At 37.1% G+C, this 27,516-nt stretch overlaps 1 protein-coding gene across 4 annotated transcripts in view; it reads left to right on the forward strand.

Annotated features, from left to right (window-relative positions):
- Positions 1 to 261: 261 nt before the first annotated feature.
- Rasal2 (RAS protein activator like 2) overlaps positions 262 to 27,516 on the forward strand; it is a 300,247-nt gene continuing 272,992 nt past the window's right edge. For all 4 annotated transcript variants that reach the window (XM_036202086.1, XM_036202087.1, XM_036202088.1 and 1 more), the window contains exon 1: positions 262 to 535. In XM_036202086.1, coding sequence (XP_036057979.1) covers positions 334 to 535 — 202 coding nt within the window. In that variant the 5' untranslated portion in view covers positions 262 to 333. The remainder of the gene's footprint in view (positions 536 to 27,516) is intronic.

Genomic DNA, 27,516 nt, shown 5'->3' on the forward strand with positions numbered 1-27,516 from the left:
GCCCTCGGACGCGCCCGCGGGGGCTGAGGAGGGCTAGGCGGGGGCGGGAGGCGAGCCCGCGCTCCCCGGTGCTCCGCGTCCGCTCCGGACCCGCACCTGAGCCGGGTCCCGCCTCCGCTCCGGGCCACGCTGGACCCGCCTCCCGGCCGGGGTCCCACCCTCCGCTTGCAGGTGGGCTGCAGCGCCCGGCCCTCGGGCGGTGGGCGGCGGGGAAGGATGTGAGCGGCGTCGGCGCCCGCTGCCGCTCGGGTGCTGGTGGCCGCGCCGTCGTCCCTTTCCCGCAGCCAGGGAGCCCGACCCGCCGCCGCCGCCGCCTGCTCCCCCCGGGACACCATGGAGCTCTCCCCGTCGTCCGGAGGAGCCGCGGAGGCGCTGTCGTGGCCGGAGATGTTCCCGGGGCTGGAGTCTGACTCGCCGCTGCCCCCGGAGGATCTGGACGCGGTCGTCCCAGTCAGCGGGGCAGTGGCCGGTGGCATGCTGGATCGGATCCTTCTGGAGTCGGTGTGTCAGCAGCAGAGCTGGGTCCGGGTGTACGGTAAGGATCACAGGCCGTCTGTGTTAAAGGCCGGCGTTTCTTCTCTTTCCTCGGGCTCCGTTGCATTCTCTGTCCCCATCTGTCCTAGGTCAGCTGCCTACCTCCCTTTTTTTTTGTTTCAGGAAATGGTTTTTTTTTGACAAGTTTATCCAATATAGCGCCTGGGTATGTGACTCAGGAGGATCTTGGGTCCTCTTTAGATATCCACAGTAAGTTTATGGAGTTGAGCTATCCAGACGTAATTCTTAGGTGATTAATTAAGGGGCACTTGCTTCTGAGTCTTTAGGAAGGTTTGATGAAACAAGGCACAAAACCAGTGAATGGGATTTCATTTCCTTCCTGTCGAGGGAAGCAAGTGTGGGAACGAAGATACGAAAAAGCTTAGTAGAAGATGAGCTAATGGATGAAAACAAAACAGAGCGCGAGAGAGCGAGCCCCAGCCCAAATTCAAGGGTTTGGTAGCAGTAGATTTATCTACAGCTTTTCTTTGAACCTTACCCTCCACTTATCCTGAGTGCGTAGATTGTTTCGGATTGCACTATTGTTTCTGGTTTTCTTTGTAAAGCGACCGGGTTGCCACTCAGCAGGTTTAAAGTGATGAACACACGAAAAACTTTCCCTTTCTGCATTCCTAGTAACCACCTTTTAAATGAAAACTGAATGATGGTTTTCTATTAAGGTAAGGCTGTGGCAACATTAAACATGCTGGTTTTGAAAACGCATAGCTCAAGGATTTGTAGTGTGCATTCACAGTTTAGTTGTGGCTTTCCAAAATATTGAAATAGCAAGATGTTTATCACTTTAGCTCTCGTGACCGTAAAAGCCATAAATGTGCCTGAATAGAAGAAGGTGACCAATTTGAAGCATCTGGGATACAGTGTTGAAATGCTATTCTGCAGTCATGTGCATCTAAACCCATTAGTAATCAGCATATTACATTTATTTTTTGCTTTCATACTTCCAAATAGGGTCTATGCTTTACAATTCAAGATCAACTTTTGCATGGTTTACAAGTTGTCTTTTGAACAGTTTAGTGGACGTCAAGACTTCATGTACATCTCTGTGAGAAAGATCTCAGACATTTGAGTTCTTGCCTCAGTTGTCACTAAATTATTAAACAATTTAGGGCAGATTAGGTCACTTTTTGGCCTCAGATTCCTTATCTATAAAGTGAGTGGATTGGATTAAATATTCTGTAAAGGTCCCTTCAATTATAAAACCCAGCAACTTCTCTTATGACTAGTTCTTAGAAATTTCTGTATGTACCGCTTTGTATTTTGCTGGTGTGTGTGTGTGTGTGTGTGTGTGTAGGAATTAAAGCAAAGAAATAGGAACTGATGCAGAGTTACTCAATTCATTCTCAGCAAGTTAGATTTAAAAGCTTTGGTGCCCAATAGTCCACTTGTCTGCTAATTCAGTTTAGCTGATCACTTATAACAAAGGTCGATGAGAGTCTAAAAATTAGTATAAATTGGAATACATTGTGGTTACATTTTGCTATTTTATCTCCTTGTCTGCATATACTTTTTTTTTTAATGATGTTAGAGATAGGACCATGGTACTCTTAAGAATATGTGATAATTTGGTAAATGAGTGTTCAGAAACTTGGCTGTTGTAGCTGTTACTTTAAATATCATCTTGCACATATATGTAACCTATATACATTCATACTATTGTTTTGATAGTGGTAGCCTGTTCTAGAACTCAACTTGTTGTAAGCATGGTTTTGCATTCACACGTAAAACACACCCTGCCACACACATCTACACCTAGAAATTAGTAGCATACAGCTAGGGCTGAGAACCTGATGGTTTTCTTTTTGGTTTTGTTACAGATTGGTTGTCACTTAACTTTGTGCAAGTTGTTTTTAACCCTGTGTTTCCCGGTTTCTGCATGTAGTGTGGAATCTGGAGTAGTTGGCTTACATGCATACACATTATACACAGAAGGTATTAAAGAGGGAACATTTTTCTGCCAAGTGGCAGAATTCCTCCTGCATTATCTCTCTCTTTTTTTTAAATGTATGATTTATGTCAGCTAATTAAAATTGTTTTTACTTACTGTCTAACACTGCTGCTTCTCTTCTAAGGAAGTTCATCCTGGACACTGCTTAGATTGACCCTAGTTGGTTACAAACATTCCAAACTAAGTGACTCTTGCCTGTTTTGGGATAGTTTTGAAATAGTCTGTTGTGTGATTCTTTGAGAATGTGGGAAATCAGTTTTTAAAATCATATTTATTTATTATTTAGACAGGTTCTCACTGTGTAGCCCTGGTTGGCCTGGAACTTGACATGTAGACCATGCTGGTCTCAGACTCACTGAGATCTGCCTGTTTCTACTTCCTGAGTGCTGGGATTAAAGGCACAAGCCACCAGGCCCAGCTGGAAAGTAAAATTTTAAGGAATATTAGTTTATTTTTTCTTGTTTCTTGTTTGCTTTGTGTTTCAAAACTGGTTCTGTTGGGTCATATTTGATCTTCTACATAATTTAAAGAGATTTTTTTTTTCATTGTGGTTCACCTATTTCAAAGAAACCCATGGGAACTTGGTGTAGAATACATGACTGGAGGTTGAGTACCTGGCTTTTTAATTCTGGCTTTGTCACAAATTGGTTCTCTAACTTTGGACAAATAGTTTTAACTACTTGGCACTAAGTTTGTGCACCAAATGTGGAATCTGGTGTAATTGATCCCATTGTTTAACTATTACTTGGCTTACACATTCTATCCTCACTTCTGAAGCCAGCCACTGAGCAAACTCTCAAGTCAGTGCTTTTGAAATCCTCACGTCAGGAGGACTCTTGGGGAGCATTTTCATTCAAAGGCCAGTGAACTGAACTGAGAGAAGCAAAGTCAGAGTGAGAATGATATTTGCTTGGGATGTTGTCACACGTTTGGAAGGTAGGTTGGGAAACTGCTCAGGTCTGGCTTACACAGAGTGGAGATCTACAGGATCTTAAAGGTAAAAATGGTACTGAGTGATGCCGGATGCTGCTGCAGCTCACCTTTCTTTGAAAAAAACTAAAACTTTCCTCCCTTCTTAAGGATATTGCACAGGAACTTTTAGGAGCAGTGTTTTCTTAGTTTACATCACAAATCTGAAGACTGGCACTATTTTTACTTTGTGGTTAACAGGTTTGGCTCTTTGAATAATAATACATCCAGAGCTTTGTGTATTGCCATGATTTGGAAAACTTCTTTGTAATATGTTCAGAGCTTTGTAGTAGGTGGATCTATATTTAAAACACAAATAAATGCAAGTCTTTGAGACACAGCTAAGAGAAAATGTTTATACTGTCCTTTATTTGAGTAAAATCTTTCATTTCAGTATTACAATAATTGTTCCTATGTCTTGTCAAGAGTATAAATTTTTGACACTAGGTAGTCTGTCTTGTTATATTCTTACCTTGTCACCTTCTTTATTGTCATCAGGTCAGCAGATTGGTCCTTTGCCTCATAGTAAATAGGTGATGAATATTCATTCATCTCCCCTTGACCATTTAGAACTCAACCTGATTGATTTTATGGGTGGTAGAGTAGCTTAAACAAAGACATGCCACAAACAGCTAAATATGGATTCAGAATCCAAGAGCATCAAATGCAGAACATTTCCCAGATATTTATAGCGTCAAAGCAAAGTCAATTGGCTGCAAAAGCTCAGCAGGCTAGCAAAAGGAAACGGGAGCGGTAAAGTCAGCCTTACTGTCTATGCTTTCTGGTAAACAATGAGAACATGAAAACGGACTCCTACACCGTGAATGGATGGCAAGAGCAGGCTACCCCAGGATCGGTTTAAGCCACTCTAGAATTGTCTGTGGTAGTGCTCTGCACTCATTGGTGTAACAGGTTTTGCAAATGTGTTCACTGATCACTCTTAGAGCGTTAGAAACCAAGTACATTAAAGAGTGAACAAGAAATCATGTACTTTAAAATTTTCATTTTACCACTAGGATGTATCTAAAGTATTTAGTTAATAAAATAAGTAACAACATTATCATTAAGTTAGTGTAGATCTCTGTTTTTACTGATTGCAAAAGGAACCTGCTGGAAAGTTTCTAAAAGTTGGTAGGTACTATTTCAGCAAACACAAGAAAAAGGAAATTAATTATACTGCATTAAGTACCATGGACTGCTAGAAATATAGATAGTGGGAGTTGGTAAGCATTTCTCCTGTGAGCTAATGGGATGGAAGTCTTATGTAGCTGTAGTATATATTTAATATGTTTTAGGAATTAAAGACGAAGTCTAGTTTTTACACTTCTAGAGACTTGGTATTTATTTAAGATGTTATAATTATCAGCAAGTCCAGGAAGCTATTTCACTTCGGTCTATTATGGTTCCCCCCATCCCAAACAGGGTTTCTCTTTGTAGTTCTGATGTCCTAGAACTTGCTCTGAGACCAGGATGGCTGGTAACTCAGAGACCCACCTGCCTCTGCTTTCTGAGCTCTGGGATTAAAGGCTTTCAAAGAACACCTGGCTTCATTTGGGCTCACTATGAATTAGATGTGGTTCACTCACTGGCTTTTTATATAGGATGTTTTTGGTTAACTTTGATATTACTAGTGAATAATTCTTTTTCTTTTCTTTTCTTTCCTTTTTTTTTTGCATCCCCTACCCTCAATCACTCATTCTTACATGCTTCAATATGTAGCCTGTTTTGTAATAATGTATACATGAATGAAGTTGTTCAATCAAGTCTGAAGAATGTTTTTGGCGTTCTATATAATTTGGTAGAAGAATGATCAGTGAATATGTATCATACACATCCCCAAACATGTTCACATTACTTAGGTGTTTTAATTTTCTCAATATTGTTAGTTGAACTATTACAAATGAGTAACCATTTTAGAAATTCTTAGATTCTTAAGCTTGAGTCCAATATTTATAATCTGGAATAGGTTCTGAATGTTGATGTCCAAATCATTTGTGTATACATGTGTGCACATATGGGGGCCAGAGCTAGATGTGATCTCTTGGTTTTATTACGAGATAGTGTCTCTCACTGAGCCAAAATCTATATGTTTTTGTTGGGCTGGCTAGTCTGCTGGCCAGTGAGCTCTCAAAGATCTGTCTGTCTCTGTCTATAGTGCTTAAGTCGCAGACATGCCTACCTAGGTCTGGCCTTTTATGTGAGTGCTGGGGATTTGAAATCAGTTCCTCATACTTGCAGAGAAACTGTTCTAACCCACTGAGCCATCTTCTCAGTCCCTCCAAATTCGTTTTATATGTATTAAGAGTTCTTTACCAACTGTGGGTGGTGGTACAGATCTATAATCCTAGCACTGGGAAAATTGAGTGAGGAGAATCTTGAGTTCAAGCCCAGTGTAGGCTACATAGTAAGAAACAAATAAATGAGTTCTCCTTTCAGACCGTAGAGAACTTCCAAGAAAACTTCATATAATTTTAAATTCAAATAGCTCTGTTTTCTTGAGAGAAAATTTCTCATATTGTATGTTCTATTAATGTTCAGTTTGTAGACAGTAGTGAAAAATTTTTTATATTATCTTAGTAAGTTCTAATTTCTGTCATTGACTCATTACTACCTTATTTTCATAGACTTATAGTATCTTTCATTGACTCAAATTATATATCTATAGCTTCCTCAGTCATTAAACAGTTTAGAATTAAAAAGTGACTTTAGAAAACTGATATATAGGCCGGGCAGTGGTGGCACACCTTTAATCCCAGTACTTGGGAGGCAGAACCAGGTGATTTCTGTGAGTTCGAGGCCAGCCTGGTCTACAGAGTGAGCTCCAGGACAGGCACCAAAACAACAACAACAACAAAACCCCAAAACCAACCAAACCAAACCAAAACCAAACCAAAAACAAAACCAAAACCAAAAAATGTATATATATATATCATATGCACAGTGACATAAAATTTCTACTTGGCATTTAGAGAAATCGTCAGGAATCAGTCATGTTAATATTTCTGCAATCAAACTAAGTGCTCTAAAGACTGTAAATAACTGCATTAGTGTAGGTTAGAGACTACTGTGAGAGAAGATAACAACAAAGCTGAGGTTTTCAGAATTTTGTGGATTTAGATCACAGATTTAGAAAGAAGGATTTATACAATTTTTCCAATATAAGTAATCTAAACATATGCAACAACTGCCTTGATCTTTTTCACATCGTAAAATTGAGTAGTCATATTTGTTGTTGTTGAGAAAGGTTATTAATCTGTATTTCAGGTTGACCTGGTACTAGTTATGTAGCACAGGCTGCCTTAAAATTTGTGACGATTCTTTGTTGTGGCCTTCTGAATGCTGATATTATAAGCATAAGCCACCATACCCAGTTTTTTGAGTGCTCGTAAAATTGTGTTCTATTATGTTGATGGAAATAAATTTCTGTCATTCCTGAGGAAAAGGAACTCACATGACTAAGACAGTAGGCTTTCCTGAGATTACTAAAGTGGCAAGGCAGTGGTTTCTGATTCTTTTGTTTTCATTAGAAAGAAGGGTGAGGTAAGTTGAACCATAGGGTTTTATGTAATTGTTCTTTACAGTTGCTCTCTTCCATAGCACAAAGTGATCTGATCACCTTTTAAGTAGGTTAACCACAAAAAAAAAAAAAAAAGCATCAACTGATGTCTGAGTTAATCCAGAAAAAAATTAACCATTTGTTCCCTTATTCTACTTTATTGTGAAAACTTTGAAGTAACTAGAGGTGTTCAGTCTTGTCAACTAGAGAGAGGAGTTGGGGTGTGCTGAAGGCACTACTGAATTACTTCACTGCTTTTGGCAGAGGGATAATTGCTCTCTGATGATTGTGAAAAACCACCTTTCTTCCCAAAGGCTACCAAGTACTGCTGAAGAGCAGTAGGTAGAGAACTCTACAGATTTAATATAGCTTATTTTCTAGTGAAAAGGCAATCTTGAAGAAGTATTTGAAAGAAAATAGAAAGGAATCAGCAAATGTTAATAAGTATACAGTAAGAAAACAAACCTTTGAAGGGGTAGCAAAACCTCATTTGTTAGATTATTGTACTTTATTTGTACAAATCTTTTGCCTGTGTGTATGTGTGTACACTACATGTGTGCCTGGTACTGTGTAAGTCAGAAAAGGGCTTTGGATCCACTGGAACTGGAGTTGTAGATGGCTGTAATTCACATGTGGGTGCTAGGAATCAAACCCAGATTTTCTGCAGGAGCAACAAGTGCTCTTAACTACTGAGCCATCTCTCCAGTCCCCATTTGCTAGATTATTATATTGAAGTTATGATTGTTCTTATTTCTGCCACACAATTAGATATTAGGAAATTAAATTTTCTACCCTTTCTTACCAAATTACTCTTATTAGTTTTTCATTTGTCTTTCTGCCAAGGTTCTAGTTTAGATCATGATTTTACTTTTATTCATCTATAGTTATCTTCAATATTGCTCAAGTTCTAGCATCAGTATGTTACTTTCAGTAGGCTTTCCCATTCCTGAGGCTAAAGGTTTGGTAATACTTATGGATATAGAGTGGCATTGTGGATAATGTAGAAGACAATACCTACCAAAACAAGGAAACAAAATTCAGAGTAGTGTAAAAAGTTAAAAAGAAATTTTAAAGTCAATAGTGCTAAATCTTTGTCAAAACAGTCCTTTAAAAGATGTCTTTGCCAGAGAGAAACTGGCTCAGGAAGTTTAGCTTATTTCCAAAATTGGAGACAAATTCCACAGTTTGTCAGGATTGGAACTCTTAACCTCAGATTCCTTAGCCTCCTGATTTAGCTTCTAGATCTTACTGCTTCCCTTAGGGAGATGACCTTTTGAAACAGAAGGTTAGGAAAATTCTACAGTGAGAAATACCAGATTGTTAGTTTCACAGTCTTTAAGGGAAATGCTGGAAGTACCATTACCTAGGTAACAAAAAACAAAAATGAACAAAAACATCCACAAAGCAGGAGGATGAGAATAATCTCAGCAATCCTTTCGAGGTAGACCAGAAGACAAATTCCATGTTTTTCATCTATTTTGTCTTAGCTCTTTAGGTATAAATTCTTTAAATTGTGATCTGAATTGGTATTTTAAGGAAATTTTAGAAAATAGGCACTACATTCCTTTGTTTTAAAATTTAAAAAGTATAAATGATTGTTTCTTGAGTTGTCACTCACCTCCCCTTTCTAGCCCCTCTACTTGCTTCACAGAACCAATAAATCATTGAAAATTTTATTTATCTTCCTGCTCCTAGTTGGACTGTACTGAGGGAAAACTTAAAAAATTCTGCCTTAAGTAGGAATCAAGAAATTTAATTAAAACAAACAAACAAAAAACACCACCACAACAAAAATTTCTGGATATGAATGGTGGTTATATGCCTGTAATTCCTGTACTCAAGAGACTGAGGCAGGAGAATTGCTACAGGTTTGAGGCCAACCTGGACTACATAGTGAGTTCCAGACCAGACTGGGTTACAAAATGAGACCTGTTTAAAAATGAAAAAGAGGATTTTTACTTCATGATATTAATGAGATGGTGGGCCAGTTTGTAGGAGCTCAGGGGTCTGAAGTGGGCTTTTAATTGTTTTATATTTGGGCTGATAGTATCATAAATTTTTACTGTTTATATTCATTTCCTGTGTGACAACCCAATTACAAGCATTGATTTGATCTATAATTCTCATTTCTCCTCTAGTAATTAATATGTTTGGCATATATTTTCTATCACATTGTAAAGAGATGCCTCATTTTTTTCTTCTTTTTTAAATTTTGGTTTTTCGAGACAGGGTTTCCCTGTGTAGCCCTGGCTTTCCTGGAACTCACCCTGTAGAACAGGCTGGACTTGAACTCGGAGATCTGCCTGCTTCTGCCTCCTGAGTGCTGGGATTAAAGGTGTAAGCCACCACTTGTGGCCTGAGATACTTATTTTTTAATAGTGTATAATGCATAGATTAATCATAATTTGCTTAATTAGTCTCCAGGTTTTGCAGTTACAAATGATGTTTTGGTGAATAATCTTGAATGTAAGCCGTTTTGCTTATGTGCAATTATATCTATAATAAAAATCCATAGAATTTCTGGATAAGTATGTACTTTTGAAAAACATTGCCACTTTGCCTTCCTTCAGAAGTTTATCTGTTTGTAATTCATCAGCAGTATATGAAACATGCCTGACTTTCCAAATATGAGGAGTTAAATTTTTTGATTAACTGTGTGAAAGGTTAAAAAAAGAAATATTATTATTTTTCTTTTTTTTATTATTAAGAAATTTTCTATTCATTTTTACGTACCAACCACAGATCCCTCTCTCTTCCTTCCTCCAGTCCCCCAGCACCCCTTTCCCCCCAGCCTAGACCCCTATTCCCACCTCCTCCAAGGCAAGGCTTCCTTCCCATGGGGAGTCAGCAGAGCCTGGTACATTCAGTTGAGATTACTCAGAAGTTCTATGAATCAAGGCTTCAAGATTTTCTCTTCAGGTCTCTTGTTCTCTTTATATTAGTGAGCCAGTATTATCCTGCTTCATTACTGAAGTTTTACAATATGGAAATATAATTTGCTAGTGATTAAGTTATAATCATTACTAACTATTTAACTTATTCAAACGATTATCTCTTTTAGACATTAATGCATTTCAGTATTTATTTTTTGGTAGTGTTGGTTGTTAGGCAGCTTAGCCCTATTTCAGATGTTTGTGAAGATGCTAGAGTAGCAAATGTCTTTATGTCCAAGTATTTGAACAGAGCTTCTATTTCCTTAGGCTGAAATGTCTCCAGAGACCTGGGACTTAGTGTCAAGTTGGTGCAACCTTCCTGAAAAGAAATTATGCTAGTGTTATAGAAAACGTGGTTCATAATTTTAAGACTTGATGCCATATTGCTACTTACAATATAGCTTCAGGGAGTTCCTTACATATTACTCAGTGTTTATTAAATTGCCTCAGGGTCTTAATGCTTTAAGATTGGTCTTCAAAACTGGAATCATTTTTCAGTGATACTTATTTTGATTAGTGACATATTTTAATTTATTTTTACTTTAAAAATTTATTTTATGGGCTGGAGATATGGCTCAGAGGTTAAGAGCACTGACTGTTCTTCCAGAGATCCTGGAGTTCAATTCCCAGCAACCACATGGTGGCTCACAATCATCTGTAATGAGATCTGGCACCCTCTTCTGTATACTAAATAAATAAATCTTTAAAAAAATTTATTTTATTTTATGAGTATTGTATTTTGATTTCATGTATGTCTGTTCTCATATACATGTCTGGTGCCTTGAGGGGGCCAGAAAATGAGTTGGCTTTAGTTAGAATTGGGTCAGTTTGGTACAAGTGGTTTTTTTTTTTTTTGAGCTGAGGATCGAACCCAGGGCCTTGTGCTTGCTAGGCAAGCGCTCTACCACTGAGCTAAAACCCCAGCCTGGTACAAGTGGTTTTATGGTTGACTAGTTTGCATCAATTGATAGGCCTTGAAAAGAAGACTACTAACTAACAAAATATATGTTTCATATTTTAAAAAATGAATTTGGGCTGGGCATGGTATTGCATACCTAAAATTTCACTGAGGTTGAGGCAGCCTAGTCTACATAGCCAGTTCCAGGCCAGCCAAGGCTACATAGTGAGACCCAGTCACAGAAAACAAAAACAAACAAACAACTAAAAACCCCAACAAAACCGAAAAACCAACCAACCAAACCCCAAACACACAAACAAAGCAAAAACAGAATGAGTGTACTCTCAGTATTTTCTAGTTTGGACAAGACTTTTCACTAGTTTTCCTTTTTACAGAAATTGGAGTTTATGTCCTAATTTTTGAACCCAGCTTGCTTAAATGGCTAAGAGGAGTTATGCTGCCTGTAGTGATCCCTGTTGAACTACACAGTTTTCTAAGCTAAAGGACTTGATGTGCACAGATATTTTTTCTTTTGCTGGTTTGTGTATGCCAGAAGACTTTTTAATTATTATTTTTTTGCAAGTTCAAGTTAAAACAGTTTGAAAAGACATTTTTAAACATTTATATTGGAGGCTTTTGTTTTTTGTGAAACATTTCAGAGTGTCATTCATTATAAGAGGATGTCTGTAGCATCCGTTGGGCAGTCATCTTACCTATAGCTTAACTGACATAATAACATACCCTCTTATAACCAATGTCATTCCATTTACCTAGAGTATATTTATAGGTTATTTTTTTTCCTACAAAGTCTTCCTTTCCCCTGTAAGCTCAAAATACTTAGAAAGAATTTTTCTTTCAAGAGACTTTGGGAACATGGTAAGTCATTTCTTCATTTTGCTGGAGAAGTAATTAATCATGCAAAAATGATTCCTAAAGATATTTTGATGAAGTGAGGTGGTCAGTAGCTGAGCTCTGAAGTAGTTTTTTCTCCTGGCAAAGAATAAGCCGGGCAGTGGTGGCACATGCCATTAGTCCCAGCATTTTGGAAGCAAAGGCAGATCTCTGAATTCTAGGCCAGCCTGGTCTACAAAGTGAGTTCCAGGACAGCTAGGGCTACACAGAGAAACCCTGTTCTAGGTCACAGTTTGTGGTTCTGTTTGTTACAAAGTACCACTTGGTAGTTTAAGGTTCTTCTTGTTTCCTAAATGGTCTTAGAATTTAGCAGTCTGATTTATCATAACTTCTCTGCCTTTTTCAGAGCCATGTGGGTTAGAACTGAGTTCCTCATTGGTAAACTGCAGGAATTAAAGTGAAGATGCTAGAGTAACAAATTCTTCTGCATTAATTCATTTCTACTGTGAGATAGACATTAGAAAACTTCAATCTTTTGTAAGTGTACAATTTAATGACATCAAACACACTCAAATCTTATAATCATCATACCATCAGCAAAAATTTAAAACCTTTTCATGATCTGCAACATGAACAAATACCATCTACAATGGTATTTCTCTAACATTAAATAATGATTCTGCCTTGTACACCACCACCCCAGCCTCTGGTAACCTCTGTTCTAGTTTTTGTGTCTGAATTTACCTAGTTTATGTACTTCATATATGTAAAATTATACAATGTTTGTTTTCTGTGTTGTTTGATAAGTGTGTCATTAAGACTCATTCATTACCTTCTCAGAACATTATTCTTTTTTTGTTTTTTTGTTTTTTTTGAAACAGGGTTTCTCTGTGTAGCTTTGTGCCTTTCCTGGATCTCGCTTTGTAGACCAGGCTGGCCTCGAACTCACAGAGATCCGCCTGCCTCTGCCTCCCGAGTGCTGGGATTAAAGGCGTGCACCACCACCACTGCCTGGCGGAACATTATTTTTTATTATGAATGAATAATAGTCCATTACGTATGTTGAATTTTGCTTTTCTATTTATTTGCTAATGGACACTTGAGTTGTGTTCACTTTTTAGTTACTGTAATACTGTTAGGAGCTTGGTATACAGGTATCTGATTCTCAGCTTTCCATTCTTAGATGACTGGACCACCCTTAGCTTTCCAGTCCTGTAGATACATCTAGATGTAGATTTGAATATACTAACTCAGATTTATGGCAGTTCTGTAGTTGACTTTTGTGAAACTGCCAGCTTTTTATTGCAATATTTAAATGTCTTGTCAGCAAAGTGCAAGGCTTCCAATTTCTCCTTGTCATTGTCAACTTTTACTATCTTCTCCTTTTCCTTTGATAATAGCCATCCTGAAACAGTTTTGATTTATATTTCCATTTTCATGAGCGTTGGTCATTTGTATGTTGTCTTTGGAGAAGTTATCTATCTACTCAGTCCTTCTCTTACATGAATTCTTAGTAGACACATTGGTGCTTTTCAGATAGTCAGCTATAGCATTGATTTATGTATTGATTTAATCTCTAATCACAATCACAATCATGGGCATGTTTATAATGATGATAAGTAAAGCTTGTGGCGTGAGTGTTCATTATGAACCAGATGCAGTGCTAAGTGCCTTCTGCCTATCTTAGTGAATTGTTTCTTGAAAACATTAAAAATATTTGTGTATGTATGCATGTATGATGCAAGCACTGACATGAAAGTCAGGGAACAACTTTTCTAGAATTGATTATCCTACCATGTGAGTCCTAGGGATTGAACTCAGATTGTCAGGTAAGTGCCTTTATTAAGTTGAGCCATCTAGCTGCCCCAGTTTAACGAGGCTTTGTAAGTGACTGTCAGAAAAATAGTGTTATTGTCCTTTTCCATAGATAAAAATCAGAGGCATAAAGGTAAGAATCAACTTGCCCAGAGTTATACAGCAGGTAAATGACTGGTGTGAAACACAGGCAATTTCTTCATGCATTTATGTTCATAAACACGGTACAGTCTGGTTTCTTGCAAATAATTTATAAATTATAACAAGGAAAATAGTGTATGTTAATTTAGAACGTGCTACTGTAATTCACTTGTGAGTTTTATATAGCACCATAACTGCGCAGGAAAGGCTTTGGTTATGCTGGATGTGTTTTCAAAGCTGTGACTTAAATAGAGCATCTTCATGGACTTGTGGAAGTTTTATCATGTAGACAACATGAAAAAGCATGTGTAGGTGAGTGGTACAGATATTTCTATATTTAGAAAACGTTCTAAAAATCATGTATTTTTATTAGTAATATAATATATGATTCTTTTTTTTTTTTAATAAAAGCATTTATTTCTAGGTCTCTTTGTGTTTAATCAAGCCAGTGAGACTCTTGATAGTTTAGAAGGCATGAAATCTTAGACCCTGAGTTGTGTTTGTCTTAGTAATTACTGTGGCCAGTTCAGTAATTGGAAATGAGTTAAAAATCTAACATTCTGACCAATTCATTAGTTTAAAAAAGATCTGATCAATTCATTAGTTTGTAAAAGCACTTAATAAGATGAAATGGATACAATAAACTACACATATTTAAAGTATAGCATTGTATTGTGAAATATGTAAGTATATGAACTATGAAATATGTGAAATATGTAAATGACCATGAAACCATCCATACAATCAAGAAAGAAATACCCGACTCTTCTTCCTGTCTCCAAGTTCCACTTCCCCAGTCTCATCTCAGCTCCATAGCAGCCCACTCTGATCCCATTTCCTAGGGACTTTGCCAAACTTTGTGGCAGATCTAGCTTTTCTCCATCCTGTGGATCCTTTCACCTCACGCCCTATCCTCCAGCCCATTTCCATTTCTTTGTGTCAGTCTGCAACCCCTAGAAATATGTTTTACCTGGGCCCCCCAGTGGCTATATCTGGTAGGGATTCAGAAGCACTCTGTACCGAGCAACCCACAGCACAGCAATCACACTCTCTTGAGATCCAGAGAGGGCAACAGAAAACAAAGAACAAAAAACCCACCCAGCAGAGATAAGACCAGATATCAATACTGGTATCACAATCATCCCAAACCCAAATACCTAGACACCAGCACAGAAACATGGTCAATATTAACCAGTATGCCTCCACCAGAACCCAGCAACCCTACTACAGTAGGCCCTGAGTAATACATTATAGCTGAAACACAAGATAAGGACCTCAAAATAGTTATTATAAAGATGCTTAAGGACCTTAAAGAGGAAATAAGCATATCTGTTAGTGAAATCTATGAAAACACAAACAGTGGAATGAAGCAAAGAAAATAGTTCAAGACATGAAAGTAGAAATAAACTTGCTGAGGGAAAACTGGAAGTGAAAAATTTAGTAAGGTAAACAAAAACCTCAGAGGTAAACTTCACCAACAGAATACAAGAGACAGAAGAAAGAATCCCAGGCAATTGAAGACAAGGTAAAAAAAAAAATGGATGCCTTAGTCAAAGAGAATGTTAAATCTTAAAAGAAAAAGGTCCAGGTGCAAACTTTAGGAGATATGGAATGGTATGAAAAGACCAAATACACGAATCCCAGGAGTAGAGGAAGGAGAAGCAGCCCAGGTCAAAGGTGCAGAACATACTTACAACAAAGCCATTGAAGAAAATTTCCCTAACCTAAAGAAGGAAGTGCCTGTCAAGGTAAAAGAAGCATACAGAACACCAAATAGACTGGAATAGAAAAGAAATTCCCCTCAACATACAATAATCAAAATATTAAACACACAAAACAACAACAACAATAGAATGTTTAAAGCTCAAGAAAAAAGACTAAGTAACATATAAAAGCTGACTTTTCAGTGGAGACTCTGAAAGCCAGAGGGGCCTGAAAAGATGATCTACAAAGTCTAAGAGACCACAGATGCCAGCCTAGACTACTATACCCATCAAAACTTTCAGTCACAATAGGTGAAAAACAAAACAAAACATTCCATGATAAAACCAAATTTAAGCAGTAGTCTGATTTTTAAATCCAACATGCAGCACAGTAGCTATCTACAAATCCAGCTCTACAGAAGGTGCTTCAACTTGAATAGGTAAACCACACCCAAGAAAACATAAGGAATAAATAATCTCAGACCAGCAAATCAAAAGGTTGTGGTGCAGGAAACCAAATCATAACAACAAAATTACAGGAATCAATAAACACTGCTCATTGATAACTCTCAAAATTAACTGTCTCAATTTCCTAATAAAAAGACATTACCAGATTGGATTAAAAAACAGGAACCATCCTTCTGTTGTATCCAATAAACATATCATAACATTAAGGATAGAAATTACCTTAAAATCATCACAGTAAAAGGATGGCATAAGATATTCCAAGCAAATTGACCTAAGAAGCAAGCCAGTTTAGCCATTTTAATATCAGACAAAATAGATTTCAAACCAAAATTAAACAGAAGAGAGAGGGAAGGGACACTATATGATGAGTATATAGTGTTAGCTCTTCTGCTTAGTTTTGTTTGGCAATTCCAACTATGCACCAAACACAAGGGCACCTAAGTTCATTAAAGTAATATTACTACAGCTTAAATCACATATTGTCCTTCACACATGTGAAACACTTAAAGAAATGTTCAACATCCTTAGTCATCAGGGAAATGCAAATCAAAACTACTTTGATATTTCATCTTATACCACTCAGAATGACCAAGATTAATAAACAAATGATAGCTTTGGATGGTAAGGATGTGGAGTAAGGGGAACACTCATCTATTGCTGATGGGAGTGTAAACTTTACAGCCATTGTAGAAATCAGTGTGTTGGTTCCTCAGGAATCTGGGCATGGTTCTACCTCAAGATCCAGCTGAACCACTCGGGCATATTTACAGAGGACTCTACATCCTCCTACAGAGACACTTGCTTAACCATGTTCATTGCTACTCTGTTCATAGTAGCCAGAAACTGGAAATGGTAAGGCCCTGTAGCTGAAGACAACACTTCCACAACTCATTGAACATGGAGATGTTGAATTGGTGTCTACCTAGAGCCTTCACCCATACTGACTAATGTTCAATGGTACTGGAAGGTACTCTGCATGCGACTGGAAGAGAAAGGTAAATGCCAATCCAACTACAAACCCTTCAGTCTACAGTGGTGACCTACCTGCAAGATAATGTTGGTGCAGTAGTGGCATACAGCTTGTGGGAGTAACCAGCCAGTGTATGATTGGGTTTAAGGCCCATTCTATGAGTTGGATCCTATATCCGATGCTGCTTGGTTATCCAAGATCCTAAGACTACATAGCCCAGGGACCTAGGCAAAACCATATCTCCTAAAGCAGTGGTTCTCAGACTGGGCCTCGACCCTTTTAGAGTTGCATATCAGATATCCTGCATATCAGATATTTACATTGCGATTCATAACAGTAGCAAAATTACAGTTATGAAATAGCAATGAAATAATTTTATGATTGGGGGTCATCACACCATGAGGAACTCTTTAAAGGATCACAGCATTAGGAAGGTTGAGAACCACTACTCTAAAGGAATACAGCATTAAATGACTCCTGATGATATTCTACTATATTCATAGATCTATAGATCAGTGTCCTCAGCCATCATCAGAGAAGCTTCCTCCTGCAGCAGATTGGATCAAAAAGAGAGACTCAAAATGAGACAGTATGTAGAGAGTGAGAAACCATAGAACACTCCATCCTAAATGGGTTGTCTCCATCAAATCCTTCTCAGAGCTCAGGGAATTCTGTGGAAGAGGAGGCAGAAAGAGTGTAAGAGCCAGTGGGGATGGAAGACACCAAGAAGATGCCTTCTAAACACAGCAGGACTGATGCACATATGAATTCACAGAGACTCTGGCGTATGCACAGGGCCTGTACTGGGTCTAAGCCTGATGGGGTCCCAGCACAAGGCCCCATCCCTAACCCAAAAGCTATTTCCAATTAATAACTGTTCACAAAGGAAAAATTAGTTTCACCAATGGAGTATCTCTGGGTCTATACTGGTATAAAGGCATATCCCATGCCCAGCGGAAGAAGGCCAACTACAAAACGAACTCAGGAGCAGTTTTGGAGGCACATTGTCTCATAATTCTTTGCCTGAGCATTATTTTTATTTTATTTATTTAATTGATTTCCTTACAGGTCTTTTGTGTAATATGGTTTCCAATGTTGTGTTTTTATGGGATTTCTCTGTTTGTGAACATGTAGGTATGTCTCTGTGTCTGTGATGTGTTTCTTGTACCTTTTCTTTCACTTTTTTCCTTTATTCGTTTGTTTTATCCTATTCCAGTTTATTATTATTATTATTATTATTATTATTATTATTATTATCATTTGTTGTTGTTTGTTTTTGTTTTTGTTTTTCACAGACAGGTTTTCTCTGTGTATCCCTAGCTGTCCTGGAACATAGTCTGTAGACCAGGCTGGCCTCGAACTCAGAACTCAGGTCTGTCTGTCTCTCTGTCTCCTGAGTACTGGGATTAAAGGCGTGCGCCACCACCGCCGCCCAGCTGTTTGATATTATTTAATCTTATTATTTTTTAGATGTGTGTTTGTGTACTAATGAGAGAAAGAAAGGATGTGGATTTGGGTGAATGGGGAGTTGGGAAGGATCCGGGAGGGGTTGGGGAAGGAGAAACCATAATCAGAATATATTATATGAAAACTATTTTCAATGGCAATTATTGAACAAACATCTATTTTTTCTAACATTGTGTGTGTGTGAGAGAGAGAGACAGAGAGAGTGTGAGTGTGTATGTCCCTTGTTAATCTTTCCTGTCTGTTTCAACTCCAAGCTTGTCCCCACTATCAATCATTAATCTGTTCTCTGTCTTTTTAGATTAGTTTAGATGTTCACATTTCTCTAAAAAATTTTAAAGTTTGTGTGTGTGTGTGTGTGTGTGTGTGTGTGTGTGTGTGTAGGCCAGAGGACAATTTTTGGAACTTTTCTCCTCCTACCATGTGGATTTCTGGGATTGAACTCAGGTCATCAGCCTTGTGACAAGTGCCTTAACCCATTGAGCAATTGTTCCATCCCTAAAATATTTCATGTAGGTGAAATAATATGATATAGAGGAGGATACTCATTTCTGGTCTGGCTTCTTTTAGGACATTTTAAGACTGAGATATTACATGCAACAGTAGTTAATTTCTTTGTTTTGTTATGTAGACTGTAACTGGATGGATGTTCTTTTTTGATGAACTTTTTGCTGTTCATTGTTTGTAACTGTGATAGGTAATGGTAATGTGAATATTTATTTTTAGCTCTTTCTATTGACATGCAGTTTTATTTCTCTGGACTGGTGAGTTATATGGTAGGTATATGTTTAACATTCTTAGAAACTACCAGATTGTTTTCTTAAGAGATTGTACCATTTTCCTACTGGCAGTGCTCAGTTCCAAATCCACATCCTCCTCAACATTTGGCATGGCCAATGTTGTTCATTTTAGCACTTTAAGAAGTATGTAGTAATATCCATTGTGGTTTTAATTTACATTTCCCTAAAGACTAATGCTATTGAACATCTTTTCATATGCTTTATCAGGCATTCATATATCTTCTTTAGTGATATATTAAATCTGAATACATGAGTTGTGTGGCTTCTTCAGATATCTTGAACATAATTTAAATAGATATGTGATCTATAATTATTTTTCCCCTTCTGTGTCTTGTCTTATTTTTTTAGAAGAGTTTTTTGAGGGATGGAGAGAACACTCAATTGGGAAAGTACTTGTATTGCAAGCTCTAGGACATGAGATTGATCCCCATAACTCACATAAAAAATGCCATGAGTCGGGGGTTGGGGATTTAGCTCAGTGGTAGAGTGCTTGCCAAAAAAAAAAAAAAAAAAAAAAAATGCCATGAGTGATGATACAGAGCTCTTGTTCTAGGTCTGGGGCTCAGAAAGAGAACACCAGGTACTTGCTGGCTAGCCAGTATAGTCTACTATGCTCCTATCTCTTCTTGTAAATGATGTAATTAAAACTGGGAGTTTGTATTTGACTTGAATAGACCACTGAAGTGCTTTATCCCATTGTTCACATTGCTGTCTTCCAGTAAACCAAGTCAGTTCTCCTGGGCTTAAGCTGAACTTCGCAGGCTCCTTAGTAGTAGCTCTTAAATGACATTGTTAGCCTGCACGAGGAGGGGTTCTCTAAACAGAGAATGAATAGGAGGTAAGAGTAGAGAGACCTGGTGCAGAAACTGCATTCAGTCTCCAAGACATATGTTGTACCACAGGTAGGACATTGATTAATGCTTGTATTTGTTGGCTTCTTAATAGATATTTTCACAGAAAAGGAAGTCTTTAAGTAAAAATAGGTATATTGGTAGGTCTGACCTAAGGAAACATTATTTATGGGCCTGGTCTTGATAAAAATGTTTTTGTTTAGTCAGAATCACAATCAGATAAACAGAACATAGACATAAAATTATAACTTTAATAAGCACTTTAAAAGGAAACACATGATTAAGAATGCATATCTAAAATGATCAAATTTAGTGTTAAGACAGTAAGGAAGGCCTTCTTGAGGAAGTCACATCAGCACCAAGTCCTGAAGTGGTTAATTAGGTAAAGGAGATTAGCAGATGAGTGTTCTTAAAGCTTGAAAGAATATCCTGTTTAGTGTAGGTGAGTAGGTCCTGGTTTAGTGAGCATGGCAACTTTAAGGATTGTCACAAAGAGTGGCTGGAACACAATGTTGGGAGGACAAATGGTTTAAGGTAAGGCTAGAGAAATACCCGAGTCAAAGTTTAGATGTGGAAGGTGATGGTGGTATCTTTGCCATTGAAAAGACCTCTTGGATACAGTATAGAAGGTAGATCTGTGTGCTGGGAGACCAGTCAGAAGGCTATTTAGTCAAGAGATAATGTAGTTTGGGTCAAAGAAAGGATGAGGAGAGAAGTAAATAGATTTGTAAGATATTTAGAAGATTAAAGTTAGGAAGACTTGGTAAAGAAATGGATGGAGCCAGGAGATGGGGTAGTGTGGGGAGATTTGTCAAGTATAACTTTGGCTTAATAGTGCGTAAATATTTAGAGAGGATGCGCACATTGTTTACAGATGGAGTTTTCTACTGTTGCACTGGAAGCATTTTTGTTTCAGAGAATTGTGTGTTTCATCCATTATAACCATGTACAAATCAGACCTTTTCCTTGAAGTCTTTTTTTCTTTTTATTTTAGTGCTGGGTATTGAATCAAGGGAACAGAGGATAGCCTCATGCTGTGCTATAGAGATACACCTCCAGACCCTCAAAGACTTTCTTGATATCCCTTTGCCTGTTTCCTTCATGGCTAAAAGAAACGTTCTGTTCTCTGAGCTTCTATTAAGTTTTACTTAGATTTCAGTTATATAACTTTCATCCTATGACCTTTTGCCTTCTACTTTTTTGCACATGTTTTCTTTCCTTTTCTGTATTGAATATTGCTTATTGAAAGGGAAGTTTATTTATTTAATATGTTTGCAGCTAAGCTCACCTTCAGAGGTTTTGTGAATAATTTTTTTTACTGCCTGCTCCAATTTCCTGTTTCTCTGTTTTCCTTTCTAATGAAAACCTTGTATTGTGTTTACAAGTGGATCAGGAGCTTAGGTTTACATAGTACATGAAATCATGATAGGTGTTTTTCTTGAAGTCCTTTATAGCAATTTTGTGAAGTAGATACAGTTATTGATTACTAAATTGAGGCTCAAACAGGCATGACTTACTCCATTTTCCAGTCTATTGTCTACTAGCACAAAGCACATAGCTTTGCTTTTTCTCTTTGTCTCGCAAGCTGTTAGAGTCTTTCTCCCCAGACCCCACACTTCTCTCTACTTGGTTCATATACTTTGTGTATAACTGAAAACTAAAGTAAGAACAAATATGTGAAAAATAAAAACCAACCACAACTAATCAAACAAGTGTGACCCCATCCTCTCCCTTTATTTAGCATTTTTCATTCACTTTTACTTCTTCTTTTTTTTCCCCCGAGACAGGGTTTCTCTGTGTAGCTTTGCTTTGCGCCTTTTCTGGAACTCACTCTGTAGCCCAGGCTGGCCTCGAACTCACAGAGATCCGCCTGGCTCTGCCTCCTGAGTGCTGGGATTAAAGGCGTGCGCCACCACCGCCCGGCTGCATTTTTGGTTTTGTCCTTGCTGAGACTGGTTATGTTTTCTGGTTTTCTGTGGCAGCTTTTGGAGATAGATGTCTAAGGGCCAAGCCTTTTTACAGGACGAAGTCATTTTTAGACTCCCCTTTTCTATTTATGATCTTGTGTACCTTGAAGACAAAGGGCACCCTGAGTCTTCCCAAAGGGGCATTGAGTCCATGGAGCTCTTCCTGTTGTTACTGCTGAGATAACGGCTGAATGTGCTACCAGCTTGATTCATAAAATGTTCAACAGAATTGATGTGAAATGTTAGGCAAAGATGAAAATACCAATGTTCTTCATCAGTCATCTGACTTCTTCTGATTTGAGGGGAAAATAAGGCAAATACAAGCTCATTCATCTGTCTTTTAAAGCCAGCACCAGAGTTGACAAAATGGAGTATTTGGGGAGATACATTAAGTCAGAAAGAAATTGATGCTGTTTGCTTTGACTGTGCTGCTTTAAAAAAATGAGGATCAAATGGATGTGGAGTTTGATAAATATTTTCAGATATTTAGCAATGAAGAGTAGTGATGATTACCTATCAAAAGTAGCACAAAAGGGCATGCATCTATTTCTGCCCTATATATAATTTTAGTGAGTGTTCAGGAAGAAAGTCAATTTATGAATTTACTATCTGTTGGAGGCAAATCTCTGTGTATATAAAAGATATGTGCCAAAAGAGCCAATGTTTTTAGAAGCAGGAAATATTTAGTTTCGATTTTTTTTTCTTTCCTTTTTTTTTTTTTTTTTCTTTCCTTTTCTGTGCAGCCCTGGCTGTCCTGGAATTTGCCCTGCAGACCAGGCAAGCTGGCCTCAAACTGAGAGATCTGCCTGCCTCTGCCTTCTGAATGCTGGGATTAAAGATGTGTGCCACCACTACCTGGCTTGTTTTGCTTTCTTTTAGGTGTGTTTTACATACTACATGTTATGTTATAACAGAAAAAGTAATGGTTTGGATTTTTCAAATTTCATAGTCTAAGTATTCTTAAAAAAGGATCCAATAATACTTTTATTTTGTTGTTCACAAAATACATTAGAAGATTCTATTTAAATTTATTTTTGGATTTTAAGCAAGTTGATCATAAGCTCGTGATGATGCTAAGTATTATAGTCTATGGATGGACTTCACAATAAGGAGATACTACATGGATACCAGAGTTAGCTTGTTGACCATTGTTTTCCAAAGTAATTCCTTCAGATCCCTAAAAAAATTACCTGCTACACCTACTAAAAATGCAGAATCCTTGGAATCCCCCCCCCTTCCCTCTAGTAAAAAATTCTAAGTTTTGTGTTAAATAATTGCATTTTGACAAGTGCCCAGAGAATTTAGATGTGTACCAAGGTTTGAGATCTGGTAGAGAAGATCCAACAGATTGCATATATTGCATATATTGCTTTCCTATTTAAAGTAGGTAATTTAGGAGATCTTTGTACATAGGCAGGAATAAGTATATCTGTTTTAAATTTAAGAATCAAATAGAGTTTTAGAGATTTGAATTCAAGCTAATATGTAATTATAGCACTGATGTTTTATTAGTTTCTCCTGAGGATGAAACTTGGACTTGCATTGTATAAGTCCTGTTATTTTATTAAGTAAGCACTACAATACTTCTAAAAACTATTGCAGTTTCTGTTGAAATAAGGAAATACAGACAAACCATGTATGTGCTTGCCTCTGATCCCCATTTCCTTGTCCAGTTCTGAGCCCATTCACAGTTGGCACTTCTTCTAAAATTGGCCTTCATTTAAAAACATAGGAAGGAAGGGAAAATGGGAAAATGTTGTCGGCATGCTATTTATATGGCTACTGATTTGTAAGTTGAGTTTACAAAGCAGATCTGTTTGTCTTAACCCATTTTTTTCCAATTCCTTTATGATCTCTGGTTTCTTTATGATGTAGTTAATTCTAGTATATTGAAATTATGAATTTGCCTCATTGGCTTTTGGAATAAAATGCATGTAGAAGAGAAAATGAAGAACATGTTTTCATCTCTGTCCTGTTTACAGTAAGGTCATACCTAGAAACTAGGACAACATTAGAGGTTCAGGTATTCATCTTACTTATTGAATACTTTTTAAGAAAACATATTGTAGAAGCAGAAGTGTTTATGTTGATGGTAATATTTTATATACATATATATGCATATATATACACACATATATACTTTTACAAACAGTAAAGATTTCTTTTTCTACATATATGGTAAATGAACTTGATCAAATGATAACATTCATTTAAACTCCTTATGATCAAATTAGAGAATATTTTGATTATTTCTAAAAACAGTCCTACACTCCTTTACAGTAGATCTTTTTTTTTTTTTAAATTCTCAGCCATTGGCAACAATAGATCTAATTTCTAACGTTACACTTTTGCATTCTTAGCTGTGTGCTAGATGAAATAGTAGGATACATATCTTTATATTTCTGGTTTCATTAATTTAATGTGTTTTTAAATTTTGAGAGTTTTTCCATTTTAATTTTTTTAGTGTTTGAGTGTTTCATTCCTTTTCATTGCTGAGTAATATTCTGTTATAGGCACATATTGTAGTTTGTTCATTTACAAATTATTTTATGCAGTTGTGAATATACTTGTAATCACTGTGGACAAGTATCTTCTTGAGCAGATCTCTAAGGACTATTCAGTTACTGGATTATGTGATAAAGAATATATTTAACTTTACTAGTTTTTTGCCTGCTTGTTTTGTTTATTTTTAGCCCAGTGTGGGCTTGGACTTCTCATCTTATTGTTTCTGCCTCAAAAATCTTGGGATTACAGGAGTGTATCATGACATCTGTTATATATTTAACTTTTTTAGAAATTGCCAAGCCACTTTTCAGAGGGCTGTTCTATTTTATGTAACATTACATTTTTAAAGCATAAATATTTTCTGAGTGATGTGGCACATGCCTGTAGTCTTAGCACTTCCGAGTCCGCGGCAGAAAGAACATGAATTTAAGTCCAATTTGGGCTACATTCTGTAATGAGATCCTGTCTCAGTAAACAAGTTTTTATATATGTCATGTAAATATGTTGTAAATAAATTTATTTGTCATAGAATATATAGCAACAAATGACATCTCGTATAAAAATTACTGTTTTGATTGTTTTTAGGTATGTAGTTACTGTTATTGAGTACATTCAGACTTGTGCAGCCAGTACCATCATCTCCAGAAGTGTTTTATCTTCACAAACTGCCCATTAAATAATATATCTCCATTCTCTGCTTCCTACAGCTCTTGGTAACTACAGGTTTTGAATCTCAATTAATAAGACTCTTGTGAGCACTTTCAGAAAAGTACAATCATATAATGTTCATTTTTTTATATTTAAGTTATTTTACTATATATAATGTCTTCAGGGTTCATCCATGTTGAAGCAAATGTTCAATTCTAATCTTTATAAGGTTGAATAATATTCCTTTGTATGTGTGGGCCATAATTAAACACTGATTTGCTGGTGAATGCTGTAGGTGCTAATACTTTTTTGTTATTTTACATATTACTGCTATCAAAATTGATTCCCGAGTATCTTTCAACCTTTGTTTTTAGTTTTGAGAGCATACCTAGGAGTAGAATTGCCGGGTACTATATTCTGTTTTTAAGAATTTTTAAGAACTGAGATGTCAACATGTTGCCACGGTTGGCCTCAAACTCCTAGGCCCAGTAGCTCTTCCTGCTTTAGCTTCCCAAGTAGGTGGAACCACAGGCATGTGCCACTTTGTCTGCCCTTTTCATTGCAGTTTTGATACCAAAATAATTTTTTTTAAATTATGAAAAAGACCTCTAAAAGTATCCTATTTTGCTATTTAAAATTAAGAATCTAGTTTACTTTTAAAAAGAATATCATTTTCTCCCCTTCATTTTGATAATCAGTGTGGACCAGCCTAAAATTGCATTGTCTGAAGTTTCTTGTTTTCTTAGACTTGTCAGCTAGGACTGTCAAACTGAAGCAGGAAAAAAAAAAGTGAAGCCTTTGTTCTATTACTTAAATATTTTTCAATTCCTTTTAAGATATGCTGAAAATTAGGATGGTGTGAAGTTACATTTTAAGCTAATTAATATCCTGAGGAATTTAAGAAGGTAATCTAGAACAGTAGAGATCATTGCTCACAAATTATACCATGATGGAGAGAGAATGGATTGCCACTATGGTTGTTCTTTTAGCCAATAGGCTGATTCTTGAGCTCATTACAAAACTTGTTGCTAGGTGTTATAGGGATACAGATAAGTATAATTGATAGTTTATGCCTACTATGTTTCTAGGCACTCATAGATTGTTGCTCTTACTTTTCACAATATCATATACTGTTACTTTTGGTTTGCATCTGAGAACACAGAGATATATAGAGGGTAAGTATCTTGGCCAAGGTTATTAAACAGACAATGGAACTTGGATTTGAAACTTCTGGTATACCTCCATAGCCTGCCTTATTCTTGTTTCTTGTTTTCTGTATTAGGAGGTAGAAGATGTGATTCTTGCTCTCCAATAGTCATCTAGTTGAGATGGTGGTCCTTAAACTTTGTGTGTGTTTAGTTTTTTTTTTTTTAACTCTTTGTGTACCTACCACCCAGCTCCCAGATAAATACATGGAGACTTACTCTTACTTATGAATGCCCAGCCTTAGCTTGGCTTGTTTCTAGCAAGCTTTTCTAACTGAAATTATCCCATTTCTCTTCGTCTACGTTTTGCCTCTGGGCTTTTTACCTTTCTTTATTCTATATATCTTTCTTTTCTTCTTACTCAGTGGCTGGCTGTGTGGCTGTGTGGCTGGCCCTTGGTGTCCTCTCCATCTCCTTTTCTCCCTCCTCCTCTTCTTTTTTTTTTTTCTCTTGATCCTAGATATCTCCTCCTATTTATTCTCTCTGCCCACCTATTTCTCCTGCCCAACTACTGGCCATTCAGCTCTTTATTAGACCAATCAGGTGTTTCAGATAGGCAAAGTAACACAGCTTTACAGAGTTAAACAAATGCAACATAAAAGAATTCAACATATCTTTGCATCATCAAACAAATATTCCATAGCATAAATGAATGTAACATACCTTAAATTAACATTCCACAACATTTCCCCTATTTTGTCTAAATGAAAATGAAAGTTTCAACTTAACATAGTAAAACTATATACAACAAAACCAATTATCAAGTAAGAATTAGATTTATGCTGGGCAGTGGCAGCACACGCCTTTAATCCAAGCACTCGGGAGGCAGACACAGGTGGATCTCTGTGAGTTCGAGGTCAGCCTGGGCTACAGAGTGAGTTCCAGGAAAGGCTCCTAAGCTACACAGAGAAACCCTGTCTCAAAAAAACAAAAACAAGAACAAAAAAACAAAAAACAAACCCAAATTATATTTACACCCTTCAGTCCATTTGTATTAAGCAAATTCAGAGAAAATACTCAATTATCTATCTTATTTTAGTGATTCCAAAGTTTTATACCTAACTTACTTTCTATCATAACTAAGGAAAACTATAACTCTATTTAGTCTTTAACTCCATCAAAGACCCCAGAAGGATACAATATTATTATTACCTAACAGCAGAGACATTTGGCTGCCTGAATATTCATCCCAAGTTCTTCTGCAATGTTGGAGCATCCATCTTCAGCCTATGTGCCTAGAATATCTGGCAGACTTTTCTATGAAGCAGGAA

This window comes from Onychomys torridus, chromosome 11, assembly GCF_903995425.1.
Source record: "Onychomys torridus chromosome 11, mOncTor1.1, whole genome shotgun sequence".
Taxonomy (NCBI): Eukaryota; Metazoa; Chordata; class Mammalia; order Rodentia; family Cricetidae; genus Onychomys; species Onychomys torridus.